At 41.4% G+C, this 18910-nt stretch overlaps 1 protein-coding gene and 1 long non-coding RNA gene across 3 annotated transcripts in view; one reads left to right on the top strand and one right to left on the bottom strand.

The window, feature by feature from the left end:
* Nucleotides 1-1377: 1377 nt before the first annotated feature.
* LOC141140575 (uncharacterized) lies at nucleotides 1378-12109 on the bottom strand. 2 transcript variants are annotated; one of them, XM_073627931.1, is made up of 3 exons: nucleotides 10842-12109; nucleotides 10569-10667; nucleotides 1378-2546 (listed from the first exon to the last, which is right to left on the bottom strand). In XM_073627931.1, exons 1-3 carry the CDS (start codon nucleotides 11275-11277, stop codon nucleotides 2395-2397), a joined length of 687 nt encoding a protein of 228 aa, XP_073484032.1. In that variant the 5' UTR covers nucleotides 11278-12109; the 3' UTR covers nucleotides 1378-2394. The 2 variants fall into 2 exon arrangements, with proteins under 2 accessions (XP_073484032.1, XP_073484041.1); XM_073627940.1 differs by lacking the exon at nucleotides 1378-2546 and adding an exon at nucleotides 6013-6398.
* Nucleotides 11014-18910, top strand: part of LOC141140582 (uncharacterized) — a 47744-nt gene continuing 39847 nt past the window's right edge. The window contains exons 1-2 of the long non-coding RNA XR_012243956.1: nucleotides 11014-11264; nucleotides 11357-11418. This is a non-coding gene — a long non-coding RNA (uncharacterized lncRNA). The remainder of the gene's footprint in view (nucleotides 11265-11356; nucleotides 11419-18910) is intronic.

The following is an 18910-nucleotide window of genomic DNA, read 5'->3' as shown; positions in this document are numbered from 1 at the left end:
TAGAGTCTGAGATGAAAGAGGGATTGAGTGAGAAGGAAGAGGGAGAGAGAAAGAAAGAGAAAGAGGGAGAAAGAAAAAGGGAGAAAGAGGGAGAGAAAAAAAGGGAGAAAGAGGGAGAGAGAAAAAGGGAGGAAGAGGGAGAGAGAAAAAGAGAGAGAGGGAGAGAGAAAAAGAGAGAGAGGGAGAAAGAGGGAGAGAGAAAAAGAGAGAAAGGGAGAAAAAGAGAGAAAGGGAGAGGGTCAGAGAATGTGCAGAGATGATACAAAAGATGGTCAGATAGTGTGCGGAGATGATACAAGAGATGGTCAGAGAGTGTGCGGAGATGGTACAGGAGACTGTCAGAGAGTGTACAGAGATGGTTAAGGAGACAATCAGAGGGAGCGGAAATGGTACAGGAGAGGGTGCAGACATGGTACAGGGGAGGGTGAGAGGGTGCAGATATGGTAGAGGAGAGGGTGCAGACATGGTACATGAGAGGGTGCAGACATGGTACAGGGGAGGGTGAGAGGGTGCAGACATGGTGGGTGAGAGGGTGCAGACATGGTGAGTGAGAGGGGGCAGACATGATGGGTGAGAGGGTGCAGACATGGTACGTAAGAGGATGCAGACATGGTACATGAGAGGGTGCAGACATGGTGGGTGAGAGGGTGCAGACATGGTATGTGAGAGGGTGCAGACATGGTGGGTGAGTGGGTGCAGACATGGTATGTGAGAAGGTGCAGACATGGTACATGAGAGGGTGCAGACATGGTACGTGAGAGGGTGCAGACATGGTGGGTGAGAGGGTGCAGACATGGTGGGTGAGAGGGTGCAGACATGGTGGGTGAGAGGATGCAGACATGGTACGTGAGAGGGTGCAGACATGGTACGTGAAAGGATGCAGACATGGTGGGTGAGAGGGTGCAGACATGGTACGTGAGAGGGTGCAGACATAGTGGGTGAAAAGGTGAGGGGGGATCCTGCTACCTAAAAATTGTTTACCTTAATGCAGGTAATGGTAAAGGTAAAAAATGTTTAGGCTTAATAGCCACTTAAAGGCAAATTACTGTGCACTCTGCAAGTGCAATTGCTCCAGAGCTTAGTAAATGAGGGGAAATCTCTGCTAGTTTCCATCATCCAATCATGTGCAAGGAAAAATGCTGCTTTTTTTTATTTTCATGTGATTAGGTATGGGATAGTAGGCATAACTTTTTATTTCAAACAAAATAATATTCTTGACTCAATAACCTGTGGTTTGAATAGGCCGTGCCCTTTATTATAGGTAAGATAATACATAAATTAATTACCAATTATCAATAAATTCATAAATTAATCATTAATTTTAAAAAATTTAATTAAGCAATACTTATATTATAATATTGAAATAATACATCACATAACTGTAGCTCAGCTGTATAAGCTTGAGCTAATACTTTAAATCCAACATAACATCCCCTTTTTGTAATAAGGGACACTAAACACCAACATAAAATCTCAATACAAAGAAATTATACACCTCATAAATAGGGCCACAACAGTAGTAGTAGTAGTAGTTACCTGCTCCTGTCAGAGGACCGTTTATTGGATAACTGCCAGCTCCTTTCTCCAATCCGTGGTATTTATTTATTTATTTTTATTTTTTTAAACCTTTATTAATCTAACTAGTCTCTCAGGAGTCCATATGTGGTGGGGGTGGGGACATTTCATGCCCCACCCCTCACTTTTATGGGATCGTAGACAGAACTTTTTGTCTCAAACAAAATAATATTCTTGACTCAATAACCTGTGGTTTGAATAGGCCGTGTCTTTTATTATAGGTATAATAATAAACAAATGAATTAATTATCAATAAATTCATAAATTAATCATGAATTTTATTAAATTTCATTAAGCAATACTTATATTATAATATTGAAATATTACATCACATGACTGTAGCTAATACTTTAAATCCAACATAACATCCCATACGTCAGGCTCAATATTAATGAGACTGGCACATCCCCCCGAGCAACAGCCAATTCTACACAGCATGTCAAGATTGAAAATATCAAGAGCTATGTCCGATAAATGAACATTATCAGGTCTGTATAAACCCGATAATCCTCCTTCAAGCTCCATATGTCCGAAAGATAAACCATTTCTAGAAGGCATGAACTTCACTAATGTCCTATTGAGACATTTGCGAATCTTATCACTGTATTAAAGCTCCAGGGACAGCAATGTAAACAATGTAAACAAGGAACTATTTTGGAAAAAATAAAAATAGTGTCAGGAAGCACTACATGCAAACACAATAAATCTAACTTGATTTGTGCTAACAAACCTAAAGTGTTACAGTCATTGCCAGACAAATGTAATATGACAATTTGTGGAACTGGCCATTGTCCATGTAAATACGACACAGTGACAGTGTCATGTAAATCCTTCCACTGCATTCCACGTTTTCTGAACCTTATACAAATCAGTTGGTGAACCTAGATTGGTACCATAAATTCTAAGCTTAGCTCTTTTCTTGGCCCAGAATAAAAACGAGTGACCGATAATCCAGATGTTAATTATATTACCTGAAAATTAAAAGGAAGAATTAAGCCGAACATATGATCTAAAACAATTAGATTTCCATCTACCAATGTTTTTTATCAGTTTCATTAAATCCTAGCATAGCCGCTTCAGTGGCTGCCTCTATTCTGAAGGAGTGCGAAGTAATATTTAGCTTTTCAAGGTTCAAGTGGATCAAACATTTTTTCAAAACTGCTGTAAATTGATAAATTGTCATAGGTTTTCCCATCCATATGTTTGAGAAAGTGGCTTGAAAAAGACGGCCTTATAGCCAAATATTGTATCAAAGTAAATAAACAAAGTTTAGAACCTAAGTTTCTCCTCAAAGTGATCCATCTACCACGTCCCAAAGGATGAGTCTTACGCTTACGCAATAAAATATGAAAAGAATATAAAGCTTTACTGGATCTACTGATTACCAACAAGGATGTGGAAATACAGGGCAATTTAGGTAACAGCGATCACTAGGAACCTTGCTAGAAGGCATAAATTGGGATAAAATCTTAGGAACAAAGAACACGGAGGAGAGATGGGTTTGCTTTCAGAGGATATTAAATAAGAGCATTAGCCAATGCATCCCATTGGGTAATAAATTTAAAAGAGCGATCAAAAGTCCTGGATGACTTAACTCCTATGTAAAAATGCATATAAAAGCAAAGGAGAAGGCCTTCAAAAATACGGGGTTGAGGGATGATGATCATCATCAGCATTCAGACTTTATAAAGAATGCAACAAGAAATGTTAGGGTGCAATAAGGATGGCTAAGATAGAACATGAAAGACACAGAGCGGAGGAGAACAAAAAAAATCCCAAGAAATTCTTTAAGTATGTAAACAGTAAAAAAGGAGGACAGACCATATTGGCCCCATAAAGAATGAGGAAGGACATCTGGTTACAAAGGATGGGGAGATGGCGAAGGTATTGAATTTATTCTTCTCCTCAGTCTTCATGAGGGAATCGGGGGGCTTCAGTAACCAAAACTGCAGTGTTTATCCTCATGACACATCACAGGAAGCATCTCCATGGTTAACAGAGGACAGAATTAAAATTAGACTTGGGAAACTTAACATTAATAAATGACCGGGACCAGATGGCTTGTACCCGAGGGTACTTAGGGAACTCAGTCCAGTAATTGCCAGACCATTGATCCTAATTTTTACTGACAGTCTACTGACTGGAATGGTACAGCTGATTGGAGAAAAGCCAATGTAGCATTAATATTTAAAAAGGGCCCAAAATACATCTCTGAGAATTACAGAACCGTTAGCCTAACATCAATAGTATGTAAACTCTTGGAGGGGATGATAAGGGACTATATACAAGATTTTAGTAATGAGAACGGTATCATTAGCAGTAATCACCATGGATTCATGAAGAATCGTTCTATTAACCTTCTATGAGGAGGTGAGTTACCATCTAGATAAAGGAAGGCCCGTAGGTGTGGTGTATCTGGATTTTGCAAAAGCATTTGACACAGTTGCCCATAAACGTTTACTGTACAAAATAAGGTCCGTTGGCATGGACCATAGGGTGAGTACATGGATTGAAAACTGGCTACAAGGGCGAGTTCAGAGGGTGGTGATAAATGGGGAGTACTGGTCCCCATTTTGCTGCTAACAAAGCAAACAGAATATTGGCATGCATTAAAAAGGGGATCAACTCCAGAGATAAAACGATAATTCTCCCGCTCTACAAGACTCTGGTCCGGCCACACCTAGAGTATGCTGTCAAGTTCTGGGCATCAGTCCTCAGGAAAGAGGAAAGATGTACTGGAAATGGAGCGAGTACAAAGAAGGGCAACAAAGTTAATAAAGGGTCTGGAGGATATTCGTTATGAGGAAAGGTTGCGAGCACTGAACTTATTCTCTCCGGAGAAGAGACGCTTGAGAGGAGATATGATTTCAATAAACAAATACCATACTGGTGACCCCACAATAGGGATAAAACTTTTTCACAGAAGAAAATTTAACAAGACTCATAGCCACTCATTAAAATTAGAAGAAGAGAGGTTTAAAGAGAGTTCTTTACTGTAAGAGCAGCAAGGATGTGGAATTCCCTTCCACAGGTGGTGGTCTCAGCGGGGGGCATTGATACTTTCAAGAAACTATTAGATAAGCACCTGAACGACAGCAACATACAGGGATATACAATTATATAATCATCACACACATAGGTTGGACTTGATGGACTTGTGTCTTTTTTCAGCCTCACCTACTATGTAACTATGTAATCTAATTTAAAAATAACATCCTCAAACAATATACCGGAGCAGCCTCCCAGTTTACGAGGAATCAATTCTGAAACCCTAAAAGCACCAAAAAAACAGAGGTAAAATGCCAGTTTAAACATTAAAGCCTCATAAGGTGAAAAACATACATCACTGCTCTGCCATAAGAAAAGTGTTTATGCTCTTTTGCCTTTTTTTTTTTTCTCCCCTCTTAATACGGGCTGGGGTTGTATGTCATTTGTTGTTGTTTTTTTTCCTTTCCTGTTGTTGGTATATAAAATGAATAAAAAGATGATTTGAAAAAAAAAAAGGATGGCACATGTTATCCTGAGGACTAAGTATTATTACTGCAATATTTTGAATACATTCTTTGCTTTTCATTGTAACATGACACAATCAGCCTTCCATTTCATTGCAATTACTGTAAAGGAGGTGATCGCAAAGGATTTGTCTCTTGAGATATTATTTACTATTTTTTACTCAGTTTATCAAATTTTTAGTGCTACAATACTATAAGCCGTTTGTTCCATTGCCAGGGACAGCTGGCCCAGCCCTCACCCCACCCCTTCCAGTGGTTCTATATAACTATAAAGTTTTTTGTACATAACATTTTTATTTTGCACGTTTAAACTCTCAAAATTAAAGTGGTTGTAAAGGCTGAAGGTTGTGTGTTGCTCCCTCCACAGCCCCCCCAACACTCACCTCTTGATCCAGTGATGGCATAGGAGCCTTGGCTGCCCTGGGTCTATCTCTCCTCATTGGCTGACACAGCAAGCAGCTAGCTATTGGGGGCACTGGTCAAGGGGCAGGAACCAGAAGCGCCGATGGGGGACCTGAGAAGAAGAGGATTGGGGCTGCTTTGTGCAAAACTATTGCACAGAGCAGGTATGACATGTTTTTTTTTTTTTTTAAAGGCTGAAGCTTTAATATCACTTTAATATAGACTTGCAGTCATAGGTGTGCTCAGGGTGTTTGGCCTGGGCATACCTTAATCACCCTGTGCAGCACAGATTCCCCCTCCTGATATTTTACCAATGTCCCCCCAATGGGTCTCCTAAAAAAAATGTAAAAATAATACAAATATAAAATAATAAAAATAAAAACAACTGACACGTTCACTGCTCTACTGACACCAACCACTGCCCTACTGTTTTTTACATTTATTCATTAGAGTGTATATATATATATATATATATATATATATATATATATATATATATTTATTACAAATACATACATACATACACACACACACACACACACACGCACGTTTGAGCATTGGGGTGCACACCCTAATGCAGTAGGCTGCGCACACCTATGCACCAGACATACGCATAAAAAAATGAAACACCCGCTAAAATCTTAACTATGTAACAATAAGAATAAGAACAAGACATAAGAGAGTTAAGGAAAGATAAAACCAAGCCTTCCGAAAAGGAAGCTTGTTGTAGCCCTGACATTAACAAAAATGAATAGCATAATGACCACGCTGCTTTGTATGATGTCCATGTGGTAGGAGCAACCGAATTCATGATCGCATTAAGGACAGGATTTACACTAGGTCCCATAAGTGTAGAGGGCAAGATGTGCCAGTTTGATCCACGTCCGGTAACCTCCTGAACTCAGAAATCTGTAAACGGTACAAATGATCTGCAATTAGATTCTCAACACCAGGCACATATCTTGCTTTAATCCACATATTAAAGGATAAACATTTAAAAACAATGTGCCGTAAAATAGCAATAACTGGTTATAATTTTGATGACAAACAGTTAATTGCAAAAACAACCCCTCTGTTGTCTGAATGAGGCAGAATACTCTTATTAACAAAATGGATGCCTCAAAGTTCCAAAGCAACCAAAACTGGAAAGATTTCCAATAGAACAATATTAGTAGTCAAACCTGCCTTTTTCCATCTATCCAGCCATACATTCACCGACCAATGACCATTCCAAAACGCTCCATATCCGCAAAACCCAGCTGCATCAGTGTGTAAATTAAGCACCGACGCAGGACCAAACGGAGATTGCCAAAGGGAACAACCATTATAATTACGTAAAAACGCATGCCAAACTATTAAATCATCTCTGATATCTTTAGTAATTCTTACAAAATGATATGGAGAAGACAACCCCCGATATAGCTCTATAAAGACGTTTGGAGAAAATCCTACTAATGGGCATCAATCGAGAAGCAAATGCTAGCAATCCCAATAATGATTGCAGTATCTTCAATAGTAAAAAACAAGTTCCTCAAGTTGGGATTTTAAACAGACAACAAACAGTAATTGTAAAAAAGTACAAATTTATTAACATGTATAACGATGAACAACATATAAGCGTCCAAGACATCACTGGCCATACATTAGTACAGGACTCTATCAGCAGGCTGGAGAAGCCATGTAATCTTGTGTTTAGGATGGAGCGGTGTGTCTCTTTCCGTCTTCCACCTGGCAGATGGAAAGAGCCACACCACTCCATCTTAAACACAAGATTACATAGCTACTCCAGCCTGCCGATAGACTCCTGTACTAATGTATGGCCGGTGATGTCTTGGACGCTTATATTTAGACATAGACTCTATTTGATACCGACATGATCTGTCTCTGGAGGATGAATATCATTTGTCCCATCTAAAGCTTCTGTGAATGCAGACATATCACAGTCAAATACAAAGGCTAGTGGCACTTTTTTGGGTGTCCATTTTGCCTTATGTGGATCACTGGTTGTTGTTGATCTCCTGGCCTATGCTCATGCATGGCTCTGATGGACCAATCTTTTTCTCCATTTGTTGAGTTATGACTTTCTGCTGTTTGGGTGGAGCATTAACACTTGGGATTTAAGCCACAGTTTTGGAAGTTCTAAGCCCTTTTGTCCCTGAAGAAGATCTGCAGTGTTTTTTTTTAAACGCGTTGGAGCTCTGTCTGTTGACAGTTCTGGACTTCTCTCTCAGTTGTTTCCATCTCTGCACCCAACATATGTGTTTGTTTTTATCTCCATTTGAATGTTGTTCATCGTTATACATGTTAATAAATTTGTACTTTTTTACAATTACTGTTTGTGGTCCGTTTAAATTCCCAACTTGAGGAACTTGTTTTTACTATATGTACGAGGGAAGTGGTCCACAAATAGTATAGCCAGCTAGCTGTGGCAAACTCCTTTTCTGCAATATCTTCAATCGCACTTTTTCTTTAGCCAATACGAAATCTAATAATTTCTGCATTCTCACAATTTTTTCCAGGGGTAAACGGAATTCCATCGAAAAATAGTGTCAATTTGTATTCCCAAAAATTCAAGACATGAAGTTGGATAAACAGATTTCTCATGTGCCAATGGAATACGGAATTCTTTACATACAATTCTGAATTCAGTGAAAAGATATAAGCAATCACTGAAGTTCGCTTTACCAATAAACAAAAGATCATCAAGATAATGAAGTAAATGATCAGAATTTTTAGGGTGGCCAACTGCCCATTCAATAAAAGAAGAAAATAGTTCAAAGTAAGGCCCCTTTCACACGGGCACCATCAGTTTAGCCACGTTAAAAACGTATCAGTTCTTCTCCGTTGCTTCATCCGCTTTCATCCGTCTTCTGTTCCGTTAATCTCCGTTTTCATCCATCTTTCGTTCCGTTAATATCCGTTTTCATCCGCTAATTTACACGTTTACAGCCATTTTTTCATCCGTTTTTGTATCCGTTTTCATCAGTTTACAGCAGTTTCTGTGCCTTTAAGGAAATTACCCAGAAAGCATTGCTCCTCCCATCCTACATTGCCATGCATGAACAATTTGCCGACCACTTTCTATCTCCATCAGGAGAAGATCCATGGCAGTACCAATATATATATATATATATATATATATATATATATATAAATAATGCAGTGCAAATTTAAATGTATTAATTAATTTGGTTATTTCCTTGTGTTTTGATAGCATAAAAAGACACAAAAGCACATGATATGTTCAAAACCGTTTTAGTTTTATTATTCTGAATAACCCTTTTAAAATAAAGTTTTTTTCACTTTGTTTTTTAATTTGTCAAAGTATGAACTTTGAATTATTTCTTCAAAACGGATCTTAACTGATCGGATGTTGACGGACATTGTCAGTTAATATCCGTTTTGACGGATCTGGACGTAGCCTTGTACGTTAAAAAAAACAGATAAAAACGGAATCGGAGGTTAACAGATGGTAACGGATGGTCATCCGTTTGCCCATAGGAATGCATTGTCGTCCGTCGACGGATGGAAGAAAAACGGATAGACGATCCGTCCGTGTGAAAGGGGCCTAATGGCAGGAAAGTGAGCACCCAATAGGAAGACACTTATCAAAATAAAATTTATTTTGCAATTGAAAACCCAAGGAATTTAACGCAGATGGAATTATTGGCAATAACCGAAACGCAGATTTAATGTCAGCTTTCGCAAGTAAAGCTGAATCACCTACCCTTCTAATCTTCAACAACGCATAATCAAATGATGAATACTGAACAGAACAAAGGTCAGGATCGATGTCATCATTCAAAGAAAGCCCTTTAGGGTATGATAGGTGGTTATCAACCTAAATGTATTCTGTTCCTTGAATACATTGCCCATAATTAAAGTGAAAACAAATACCAAGTCTGTACACATTAGGAGCAGTAGGTTGTTGTTTGTGGAATTGTTTTTGAGGCAACAAAAGATTTCGCCATAATCCTACATCTTTAAAGTGGAGGTTCGCTGAAAAAAAATATTAAAAGCCAGCAGCTACAAATACTGCAGCTGCTGACTTTTAATATATGGACACTTACCTGTCCAGGGAGCCCGCGATGTCGGCAGCCAAAGCCGATCCGTCCTTTGGCTCTCGGCTGCTGCCGCCGTCATCCTCGGTAAGGGAATAAGGAAGTGAAGCCGCGCCGCTTCACTTCCTGGTTCCCTACTGCGCATGCGCGAGTCGTGCTGCACGTCATCTCAGATCCGTGCTGTGTTCTGTCTAACAGAATACAGCAGGGGAGGACGGGGTAGGCGCCGGAAGTGGCATAGGTCACCGCAAGCGCCGCGGTGAGCTATGCCAGGAAGTGGGAGCACATACCTGTATTAGACAGGTATTTGCTCCCTCCTCCCCCCTGAAAGGTGCCAAATGTGACACCGGAGGGGGGGAATCCAAAAAGTGGAAGTACCATTTTTGGGTGGAACTCCACTTTAACTCCCCATTTCATGGATTTATGAACTGACAATTTTTGACGAAATGATTAATCGTAAGTAAACCATGAAAGTCCAGGGAAATTTTTGTAAGCCTCCAGAATTATTTCAACATGTTGAAACAAACCACAGCATAAATCAGGCCTTTTTTCCCCCATAACACTAGCATAAACGCAGAAAGCTTGGAGCCAGTTGTTAAAAGACCGAAGCGCTGATCTGTGCTTATCATCTTCAAATTTATCTCCATCCTTCCTATCCGCTACCTATTGAGCAATGATAGAAGTTCAATATAATCGCCTTTCCATATCTTTTCTTTAACATTAGCGTTCAAATGGAAACTTAAAGGCGACAATTCACACGTAAGCAGCTCTTTTCTAGGCAAGATTCCAGAACAAGTAACAAACCTACAATGTTAGAAGCATCCGCAGTAATTGTCGATGTAGCAACGGAAGTAGAAATAGGAGTACCCCTAGATGAAGGAGCCAACCACACTAGGGCAATACTTGAATCCAATGGGGACTGTGAATCAACACTATTAAAATTAGACAAAAACTTTGACGTCAAATTACTACAAATTACATAAAATTTCTTTAAATTGCGACATGTCAGAGGACTCACCCTTGGTAGCCATAACAACAGGGATGGATGCATTATTAGCGTCTGTTGGCAGGTGTGGCAATGCCATCTCATCCATTTCCACCGATTGACGACCACCATCTGTAACCATAGAAACTTCAGAGTGGTTAAAATCATTATTAATGACAAGTGATTGAATGTCAGATGAATAGTCAGGTCTAACATGTGGAACATTCAAATAATTCAAATCAGACACAAGCATGTCTATAGGCAGGGATAATCCAGAGCTTTTTGAATGTTTTTGTGAAATATTACCTCTTTTTGCAGGCACTCGCCGGACTGTGGAGTCGAACCTGCGAGGTCTCCTATGAAGTCTAGCATTGTGTCTTCCAGCGTTCTTCACTGCGTCATTGTGCCCTTCACCAGGAGCCAAGGGGAGGGTGATATCCGAATCCGATGGCGGGGCCCTCATGACGATGGCTGAAGGCGGGGCTGACGGCGGAAATACACCCTGCGAACTCGACCCGGAATTTCCTGTTGCAGCAGAGGGGAAATTGTAGGAACACAGACTGTTCTCCGTAGAAGACGAACTGACCCCAAAATCTTCTCCACACACCCCGGAGAACTGGACAATGGAATCCGTGAACCAGAAACCGCCGCCAGCACAGATAAAGCCTAGACAGCACCGCATCCACTCATCTTCATCCTTGGCCGTGGCCCGATCCACCATCATCCGCAGTAAGTTTTCCATTCTCAGTGCCGTGGACAAGCTTTCTCCTGTGTCTTCATCTGTCAACCTGTATGATGACGCATCCTCTTTCCTTTTATAGCTACCTGCTCGTGTCAGAGGACCGTTTATTGGATAACTGCCAGCTCCTTTCTCCAATCCGTGGTAAGTATTTATTTATTTTTCTTTTCTTTTTTTTTTTTTTAAAACCTTTAATAATCGAACTAGTCTCTCACGATCCCATATGTGGTGGGGGTGGGGACATTTCATGCCCCAGCCCTCAGTTTTATTCTTTGAAAAGTGAAGCTTCACCTTATTTTTATTTATTAAGCTCTGGAGCATCAGCACTTGCAAAGTGCACAGCCTTTAGTAAATTCCTTCCCTTTTTGGCATGAAGGTTTTTACTAAACAGATAAAAGCTAATGACCATTGTAAGCACCGCTGTCAGTCCTAAAGAGAAAGTAAGCTTATTGATTGAAAAGTTTCCCAAAACAGTTACATTCACTGCATGCTGTGAAAGATAACTGTCACAGTTGCTTGTGCTCTCAACCATATTGTCAAGCCACCAAATGACTGGTGTCATAACTGATCACATGTGCAGCACCATGGCAAACAGAAGATTAAATGGCAACTTCCTAGGCTGCAAAGAATAGGAGGGTTTAGTGGTGTATTAAATGGTTTGTCCCAGTGCTCTAACTGCCACTTTTGCTGCACAGCTTGGTCTGTTAAGGGAAGTTGAAAAATAACAGCAGGATCATCAGGTTAAAAACTAAAGCTGGCCATAGATGGTTAGTTTTTTTATCATTTAGTCAGCAAAGGTGAATGGAGGAATTCCCCCCTCCAGGGACACTTTATTCTGATAGTTAGGCCATAGCTGTTGGAATACACTGATCAGTGGCTGCAGCCGCTGATCAAGAATGGTTTTCCAGCATGTCAAACAATCGACTTCTGTCGTGCAGGGTTGGCCACAGTTTGTTCGAAATTTAGCCCTTCCCTGCTGAACTGGGCAAATTTCAATCGGTGTGTGGCTGTCTTAAATAAATGGGGGGGTTTTGTTTGTTTGTAAAAGTATTATGAAACATCAGAGGGCAGATGGAAGAGCAGGCACAATCCAACTGCCTCCACAATATTTCCTGGTTGCCTGCTCATATCTGGAGATCATTCGTATTTACCTTAAGACCCCTTTCACACTGAGATGTTTTTCAGGCACTTTTGGGCTAAAAATAGCGCCTGTAAAGCGCCTGAAAAATGGCTCCCCTGCAGTCTCAGTGTGAAAGCCCGAGTGCTTTCACACTGAGGCGATGCGCTGGCAGGAAGTAAAAAAAAACTCCTGCAAGCAGCATCTTTGGAGCGGTGTATACACCGCTCCTTCACCGGTCTTGCCCATTGAAATGAATGGGCACTGCTGCCAAACAGCCAGCAAAGCACCAGCAAAGCACCGCTGCAGCGGCGCTTTTCGGGTCATTTTAACCCTTTTTTGGCCACTAGCGGGAGTTAAAAGCGCCCCACTAGCAGCCGAAAACCCCCGCAAAAACAACGGCGCCGACGCCCCAGTGTGAAAGGGGCCTAAGCGGTATTAAACAAAGATGTAATCTACTGCAGCCAATTCTTAGATGTAGTGGCGGAAATATAACTTATTTTTCTGAATTTTATTTTCCATTATTCATTATTATTTGATAATCCAGCCAGTAACACACTTCCTGTCTTAGGGTGCATTTGCTAGGGATGGAGGAGCAATGGAGACAACTTTGGACAACAGCATTGTCAGCCTGGTGAGCGGGTAGTGTTAGATGAAGGTTTTACATAATAATAGATGACCATTGTAAGCTCCCCTGTCAGTGGTAAATGGTTTGTCTCAACCTTCCAACTACTATTTTGCTGAACAGCTTGGTCTGTTAAAGGGAGTTGAAAAAATGACAGACTAAAAAAACTAACGCAGTCACCATATCTAAAAATTGGCAAACTGCAATAAATTCAATTTTTGTTTTTAGGGCTTATGCGCACTGCAGCTAAAAAAAAAAAAGCTGCTTTTACAGGCATATGATCTTTTATTTTAGCTTGAAGAAGTTTGTACTTTTTTGGGCTTTTTTGCACGTTTTTATTGAGCTTATTTGAGCCTTATTTGAGCTCCTTTAAGCTTCTTTGAGCTTTTTTGAGCATAAGCGTTTTGTTTTTTTTTTACAAACCCTACCCTCAGCTCATTTTTTCTATTTTTCTGTGTGTTTTCAAACTTCTTTGAGTTTTTTCCTGCTTTTTTGTGCTCTTTCGCGCTTTTTTGTGCGTTTTTGGGCACTTAGGCATCTTTTCTGTTCCAAGGCTCTTCTCAAAACGTGAGTTTGGTGGTGGTGGTGGGGGGGTTCTGCTTGTAAAAGCATATGTCAATAACTGCCTGAACAAGCCATAGTGTGCATGGACATATTGGGGGTTATTTACTAAAGCTGGAAAGTGCAAAATCTGGTGCAGCTCTGCATAGAAACCAATCAGCTTCTAGATTTTTTTTTGCCAAAGCTTATTTGAACAAGCTGAAGTTAGAAGCTGATTGGCTACCATGCACAGCTGCACCAGATTCTGTGTGCTCTAGGTTTAGTAAATCTACCCCAATGGCTTACATAGAGGGAAGTTTCCAGGCAGAAAAAAAGAGCCCAAAAGCCTATCAGAGCTTCTTTGAGCTGCAGTGTGCATGAGCCCTTAGATACACTAAGGGGGTTATTTACTAAAGCTGGAGAGTGCAAAATCAGTCTCACTTCTGCAGAGAAACCAATCAGTTTCTAACCTCAGCTTGTTGAATTAAGCTTTGGCAATGCAACCTGGAAGCTGATTGGTTTCTATGCAGAAGTGAGACTGATTTTGCACCCTCCAGTTTTAGTAAATACACCCCTAAGAATAAAGCAAGGAAGGCAAACTGCATATGCCTCCTGTTCTTAGTTCTCGGGAGGCAAACAATAGCACTCAGACAAGGATTCTAAGCAGTCCAATTTTTATTTCCCCCACTGGCATTGGCAATATAGATGTTGGACTGTCACCTAATCTGGACTGTCACTCACTTTTTATGGGCAGAACTGTAAGGGTTATTTGTAGAGACTGTAGAGTACATAAGTGTGATATTTAATATTTTTTTTGCTAGTGATGTTTTGTACTCAATTAGTATATTATAAAGTAAGCTAGTACTATTTATAACAGGAAATTGCTCTATTTTATACACTACTTGCATAAGTTGCTGTTCTTCAGGGAAAAAAAATGTGGACCTATATTCCCTCAAATGCAAAGGTAACAATTCTTCTAGAATGATAAAATAAAGCTAGAAGACTGAACCACAAAGAGGCCTTTGAGGACATTGCACAGAACGTCCCGCTCCACAGATCTCATTTAATAAGCAGCTGAAAGCAAATCAGTAACAGGCCCTAGAGATATCTACAAGACACACACTGTACAATAATGAGCTACTGTGCAAACCATTTCATTTTCACTTGTCCCTTCTTGTCACTCGTCCCTCTGTATCCTCTGTCACTCCTGCTTTACCTGAGAAAAGTGACACTCCAGAGAATATCAGTGCTTTGTGTTCCACAATCCAAAGATCACACAAGAGATCTTACAAAACTGCTTGAAAGGGTTTCACCTGGTGAACAACTGAAATAGCTTAATTATCCCCGACTCATGTCTCTTGTTATGAAGTATTGTGCTATGGCAATATGTACAAGAAAAACAAGTTCACTCCACCGTAGAGATTAACACCGTAAAATTTTACAACAAAGTCAAGGTAAAAAGCCTCCATATATCATAACGGATATAACTTGCAGGTATGAGATTGATCACCTGGGACACTCGTGTTTAACAGACCTAATTTGATGTGCTTTATCTAAATTTAAAGGAGGTTAAAAAAGTTGGATATTCTCTTAGGGGTTGTCAGCATCTGTGTGTTTTCCTGTAGCACAATGCACATTTTACCCTAGGAAAACGCATTCATTCTTTTCTATGTGACCTGTCTATAGGTGTAGCAACATGAATATAACACTGGGTGGCACAGTGGTGCAGTGGGTAGCACTCTCGCCTAGCAGTAAGAATGGTCACTGGTTTGAATCCCGACCACGACACTACCTGCCTGGAGTTTGCATGTTCTCCCTGTGTCTGCGTGGGTTTCCTCCGGGTACTCAGGTTTCCTCCCACACTCCAAAGACATGCTGGTAGGTTAATTGGATCCTGTCTAAATTGGCCCTAGTATAGGTATGAATGTGAGTTAGGGACCTTAGATTGTAAGCTCCTTGAGGGTATAGGGACTGATGTGAATGTATAATATATATATGTAAAGCGCTGCGTAAATTGACAGCGCTATATAAGTACATAAAATAAACACTGACAGGGATGCTAAAGACCCCACGCACACTGGGCATTTAGTCTTGGTGCAAGAGGCTCCGGCATTTAGTTGGGGTAGAGGGCATTGGTGCACCATCCAGCCCCACCACCCACAGCCTCACAAACTTTGAAAGGTTGACAGCTGGTGCCCCTGGATTTGGCACCTAATATGTGGAAAAGTATGTGCCCAGTAGGGATGAGCCGAACACCCCCTGGTTCGGTTCACACCAGAACCTGCGAACTTTGGAACCCCATTAAAGTCTATAGGACTCGAACATTCAAAATCAAAAGTGCTAATTTTAAAGGCTAATATGCAAGTTATTGTCCTAAAAAGGGTTTGGGGACCCGGGTCCTGCCCCAGGGGACATGTATCAATGCAAAAAAAAAGTTTTAAAAACAGCCGTTTTTTCGGGAGCAGTGATTTTAATGATGCTTAAAGTGAAAAAAAAGTGAAACATTCCTTTAAAGATCGTACTTTGGGGTGTCTATAGTATGCCTGTAAAGTGGCGCATGTTTCCCGTGCTTAGAACAGTCCCTGCACAAAATGACATTTGTAAAGGAATAAAAGTCATTTAAAACTGCTTGTGGCTTTAATGTATTGTCGGGTCCCGGCAATATGGATGAAAGTCAGTGAGACAAACGGCATGGGTACCCCCCACCCCCCAGTCCATTATCAGGCCCTTTGAGTCTTGTATGGATAATAAGGGGAACCCCACACCCAAATTAAAAAAAGGAAAGGCGTGGGGCCCCCAGGCCCTATATACTCTGAACAGCAGTATACAGGCGGTGCAAACAAGACAGGGACTGTAGGTTTGTTGGTAAGTAGAATCTGTTTGTAATTTTGTACTGGTACATTTTTAAAGTGTAGCTCCAGCCAAAAAAAAATGTTTTAAGCTTTTTGGAAAACATAGGGAAGGGTTGTCACCCCTGTAACATTTGTTTTGCTGTCTGTGCACCTCTTCAGAAGATTTCACCTCACTTTCTGCCCCAATGACAAATGTTTTTTGAAAATGTGGGGTTTTTAGTGAAACAAGGATTGGTGATAAAGCATCAGTGAAGAGAAGACACGGTTTTCCCATATTAACTCTAATGCCCTGTACACACAATCGGACATTGATCGGACATTCCGACAACAAAATCCATGGATTTTTTCTGACGGATGTTGGGTCAAACTTGTCTTTCATACAAACGGTCACACAAAGTTGTCGGAAAATCTGATCGTTCTGAACGCGGTGACGTAAAACACGTACGTCGGGACTATAAACGGGGCAGTAGCCAATAGCTTTTGTCTCTTAATTTATTCTGAGCATGCGTGGCACTTTGTGCGTCGGAGTTGTCCACAGACGGTCGGAATTTAGGCGAACGGATTTTGTTGGAAAATTTTATAGCCTGCTCTCAAACTTTGTGTTGTCTCCTTCCGTTTGCAAGTAGGAGTCGTTTGTAAGTTGGATGTTTGAAAGTAGGGGCCTGCCCTATATACTCTGCAGAAATTGGGGCATTAGGTGTTGGTATTGCCACAACACTGTAAGCCCTCACAGTTACTCTTGGTGGGCACAGGAACGGGCCCTGCTGTGAAATATTAGATCAAGAATTGTAATTACATGCAATTATTGAACAGTGGTAGAAAAATTGGGCCTTTGGTGGTGGTGGTGTTGCCACAACACTGTAAGCCCTCACAGTTACTCTTGGTGGGCGCACTAATGGGCCCTGCTGTGAAATATTAGATCAAGAATTGTAATTACATGTCCCTGTTGAACAGGGGCAGAAAAATTGGGCCTTAGGCACTGGTGCCAGAACACTGCAACCCCTCACAGATGCTATAGTTGGAGCTCAGGAATGAGCCCTGCTGCAAAGTATTGCATCAAAAATTATAATTATACGCTCCTGTTAAGCAGGGGCTGAAAATTTGGGCCTTGGGCACTGGTGCTGGTGCCACAACACTGCAACCCCTCACAGATACTCTAGTTGGAGCGCAGGAATGAGCCCTGCTGCAAAGTATTGCATCAAAAATTGTAATTACACGCCCCTGTTAAACAGGGGCAGAAAAATTGCCACAACACTGCAACCCCTCACAGATGCTATAGTTGAAGCGCAGGAATGAGCCCTGCTTCAAAGTATTGCATCAAAAATTGTAATTATATGCCCCTGTTAAACAGGGGCTGAAAAATTAGGCCTTGGGCACTGGTGCTGGTGCCACAACACTGCAACCCCTCACAGATACTATAGTTGGAGCTCAGGAATGAGCCCTGCTGCAAAGTATTGCAACAAAAATTGTAATTACACGCTACTGTTAAACAGGGGCAGAAAAATTAGGCCTTGGCCACTGGTGGCGGTGCCCAGAACCAAAAATGTTCTTACAAGCTATTAGCATGAAAATTGAGGAGGAAGAGGATTGTGACTCAGCATAACAGGATAGTCACTCAGCATCAGCATAGGTAGTCTTGAAGGGATCTCACAAAAAAAAAAAATCAATCGGTTACATCAGCATCAGGTGCTTGGTAGCTGGTGATCCAAGACTGATTCATTTTTATGAAGGTCAGCCGAATAACCGATTTGGTGGACCGGCACACCTTGTGATCTGTTACAAAGCCTCCAGCAGCACTGAATGTGCGTTCCGAAAGAACGCTGGATGCAGGACAGGTCAGTAGCTCAATTGCATACTGTGCAAGCTCTGGCCAGTGATCCATCCTCAAGACCCAGTAACCCAGAGGATTTTCGGTGGGAAATGTGTCCAAGTCTGATCTTGTCCCTAGGTAATCCTGCACCATGTGAATCAGACACTGGCGATGGTTGCTGGAACCGATCAGACCTTGGGGCTGCGGACTAAAAAATTGTCTGAACGCATCGGTCAGACGACCACCTTCTCCACCGCCCCTTCTGTGACTGACTGAAGCCTCAGCAACACGGTGTCCAGGTGGACCAGGAAATTGTAACCTCCCAGGCTCTGGAAATGCGTTGCACAAACCTTTCTGCAAGGCCTCCCGAAGATGTTTCATCCTCTGCTCCCTCTGCGACGGCAAGATAAGGTCTGCAACCTTACCCTTGTAACGTGGATCAAGGAGGGTTGCCAGCCAGTAATCTTCCCTCCCCTTAATACCACGAATACGAGGATCCTTCCGCAGGCTTTGCAGGATCAGGGAGGCCATGCAGTGTAGGTTTGCTGAGGCATTCGGTCCAGAGTCTTCTGGGTCACTAAGGAGGACATGATCCGCAGCCACCTCCTCCCAGCTACGTACAAGTCAATGGGTTTCTTCGGACTGTAAATGATCCCTTGAAGACTGCTGCTGATGCTCAGGGCCAGGCTCCA

The sequence above is a fragment of the Aquarana catesbeiana genome, linkage group LG01 (genome assembly GCF_042186555.1).
Source record: "Aquarana catesbeiana isolate 2022-GZ linkage group LG01, ASM4218655v1, whole genome shotgun sequence".
Taxonomy (NCBI): Eukaryota; Metazoa; Chordata; class Amphibia; order Anura; family Ranidae; genus Aquarana; species Aquarana catesbeiana.
This window is presented reverse-complemented; position numbering and strand designations above follow the sequence as displayed.

Bases quoted from the DNA above. Each gene is read 5' to 3' on its own strand.
- LOC141140575 (XM_073627931.1), bottom strand. From the start codon at position 11,277: ATGGAAAACTTACTGCGGATGATGGTGGATCGGGCCACGGCCAAGGAT. The intron at 10,668-10,841 runs GTAATATTTCAC...CTATGGTTACAG, and splicing joins GCGAGTGCCTGCAAAAAGAG to ATGGTGGTCGTCAATCGGTG. The intron at 2,547-10,568 runs GTGAGTCCTCTG...TTTAATTTTCAG, and splicing joins TGTTGTTATGGCTACCAAGG to GTAATATAATTAACATCTGG.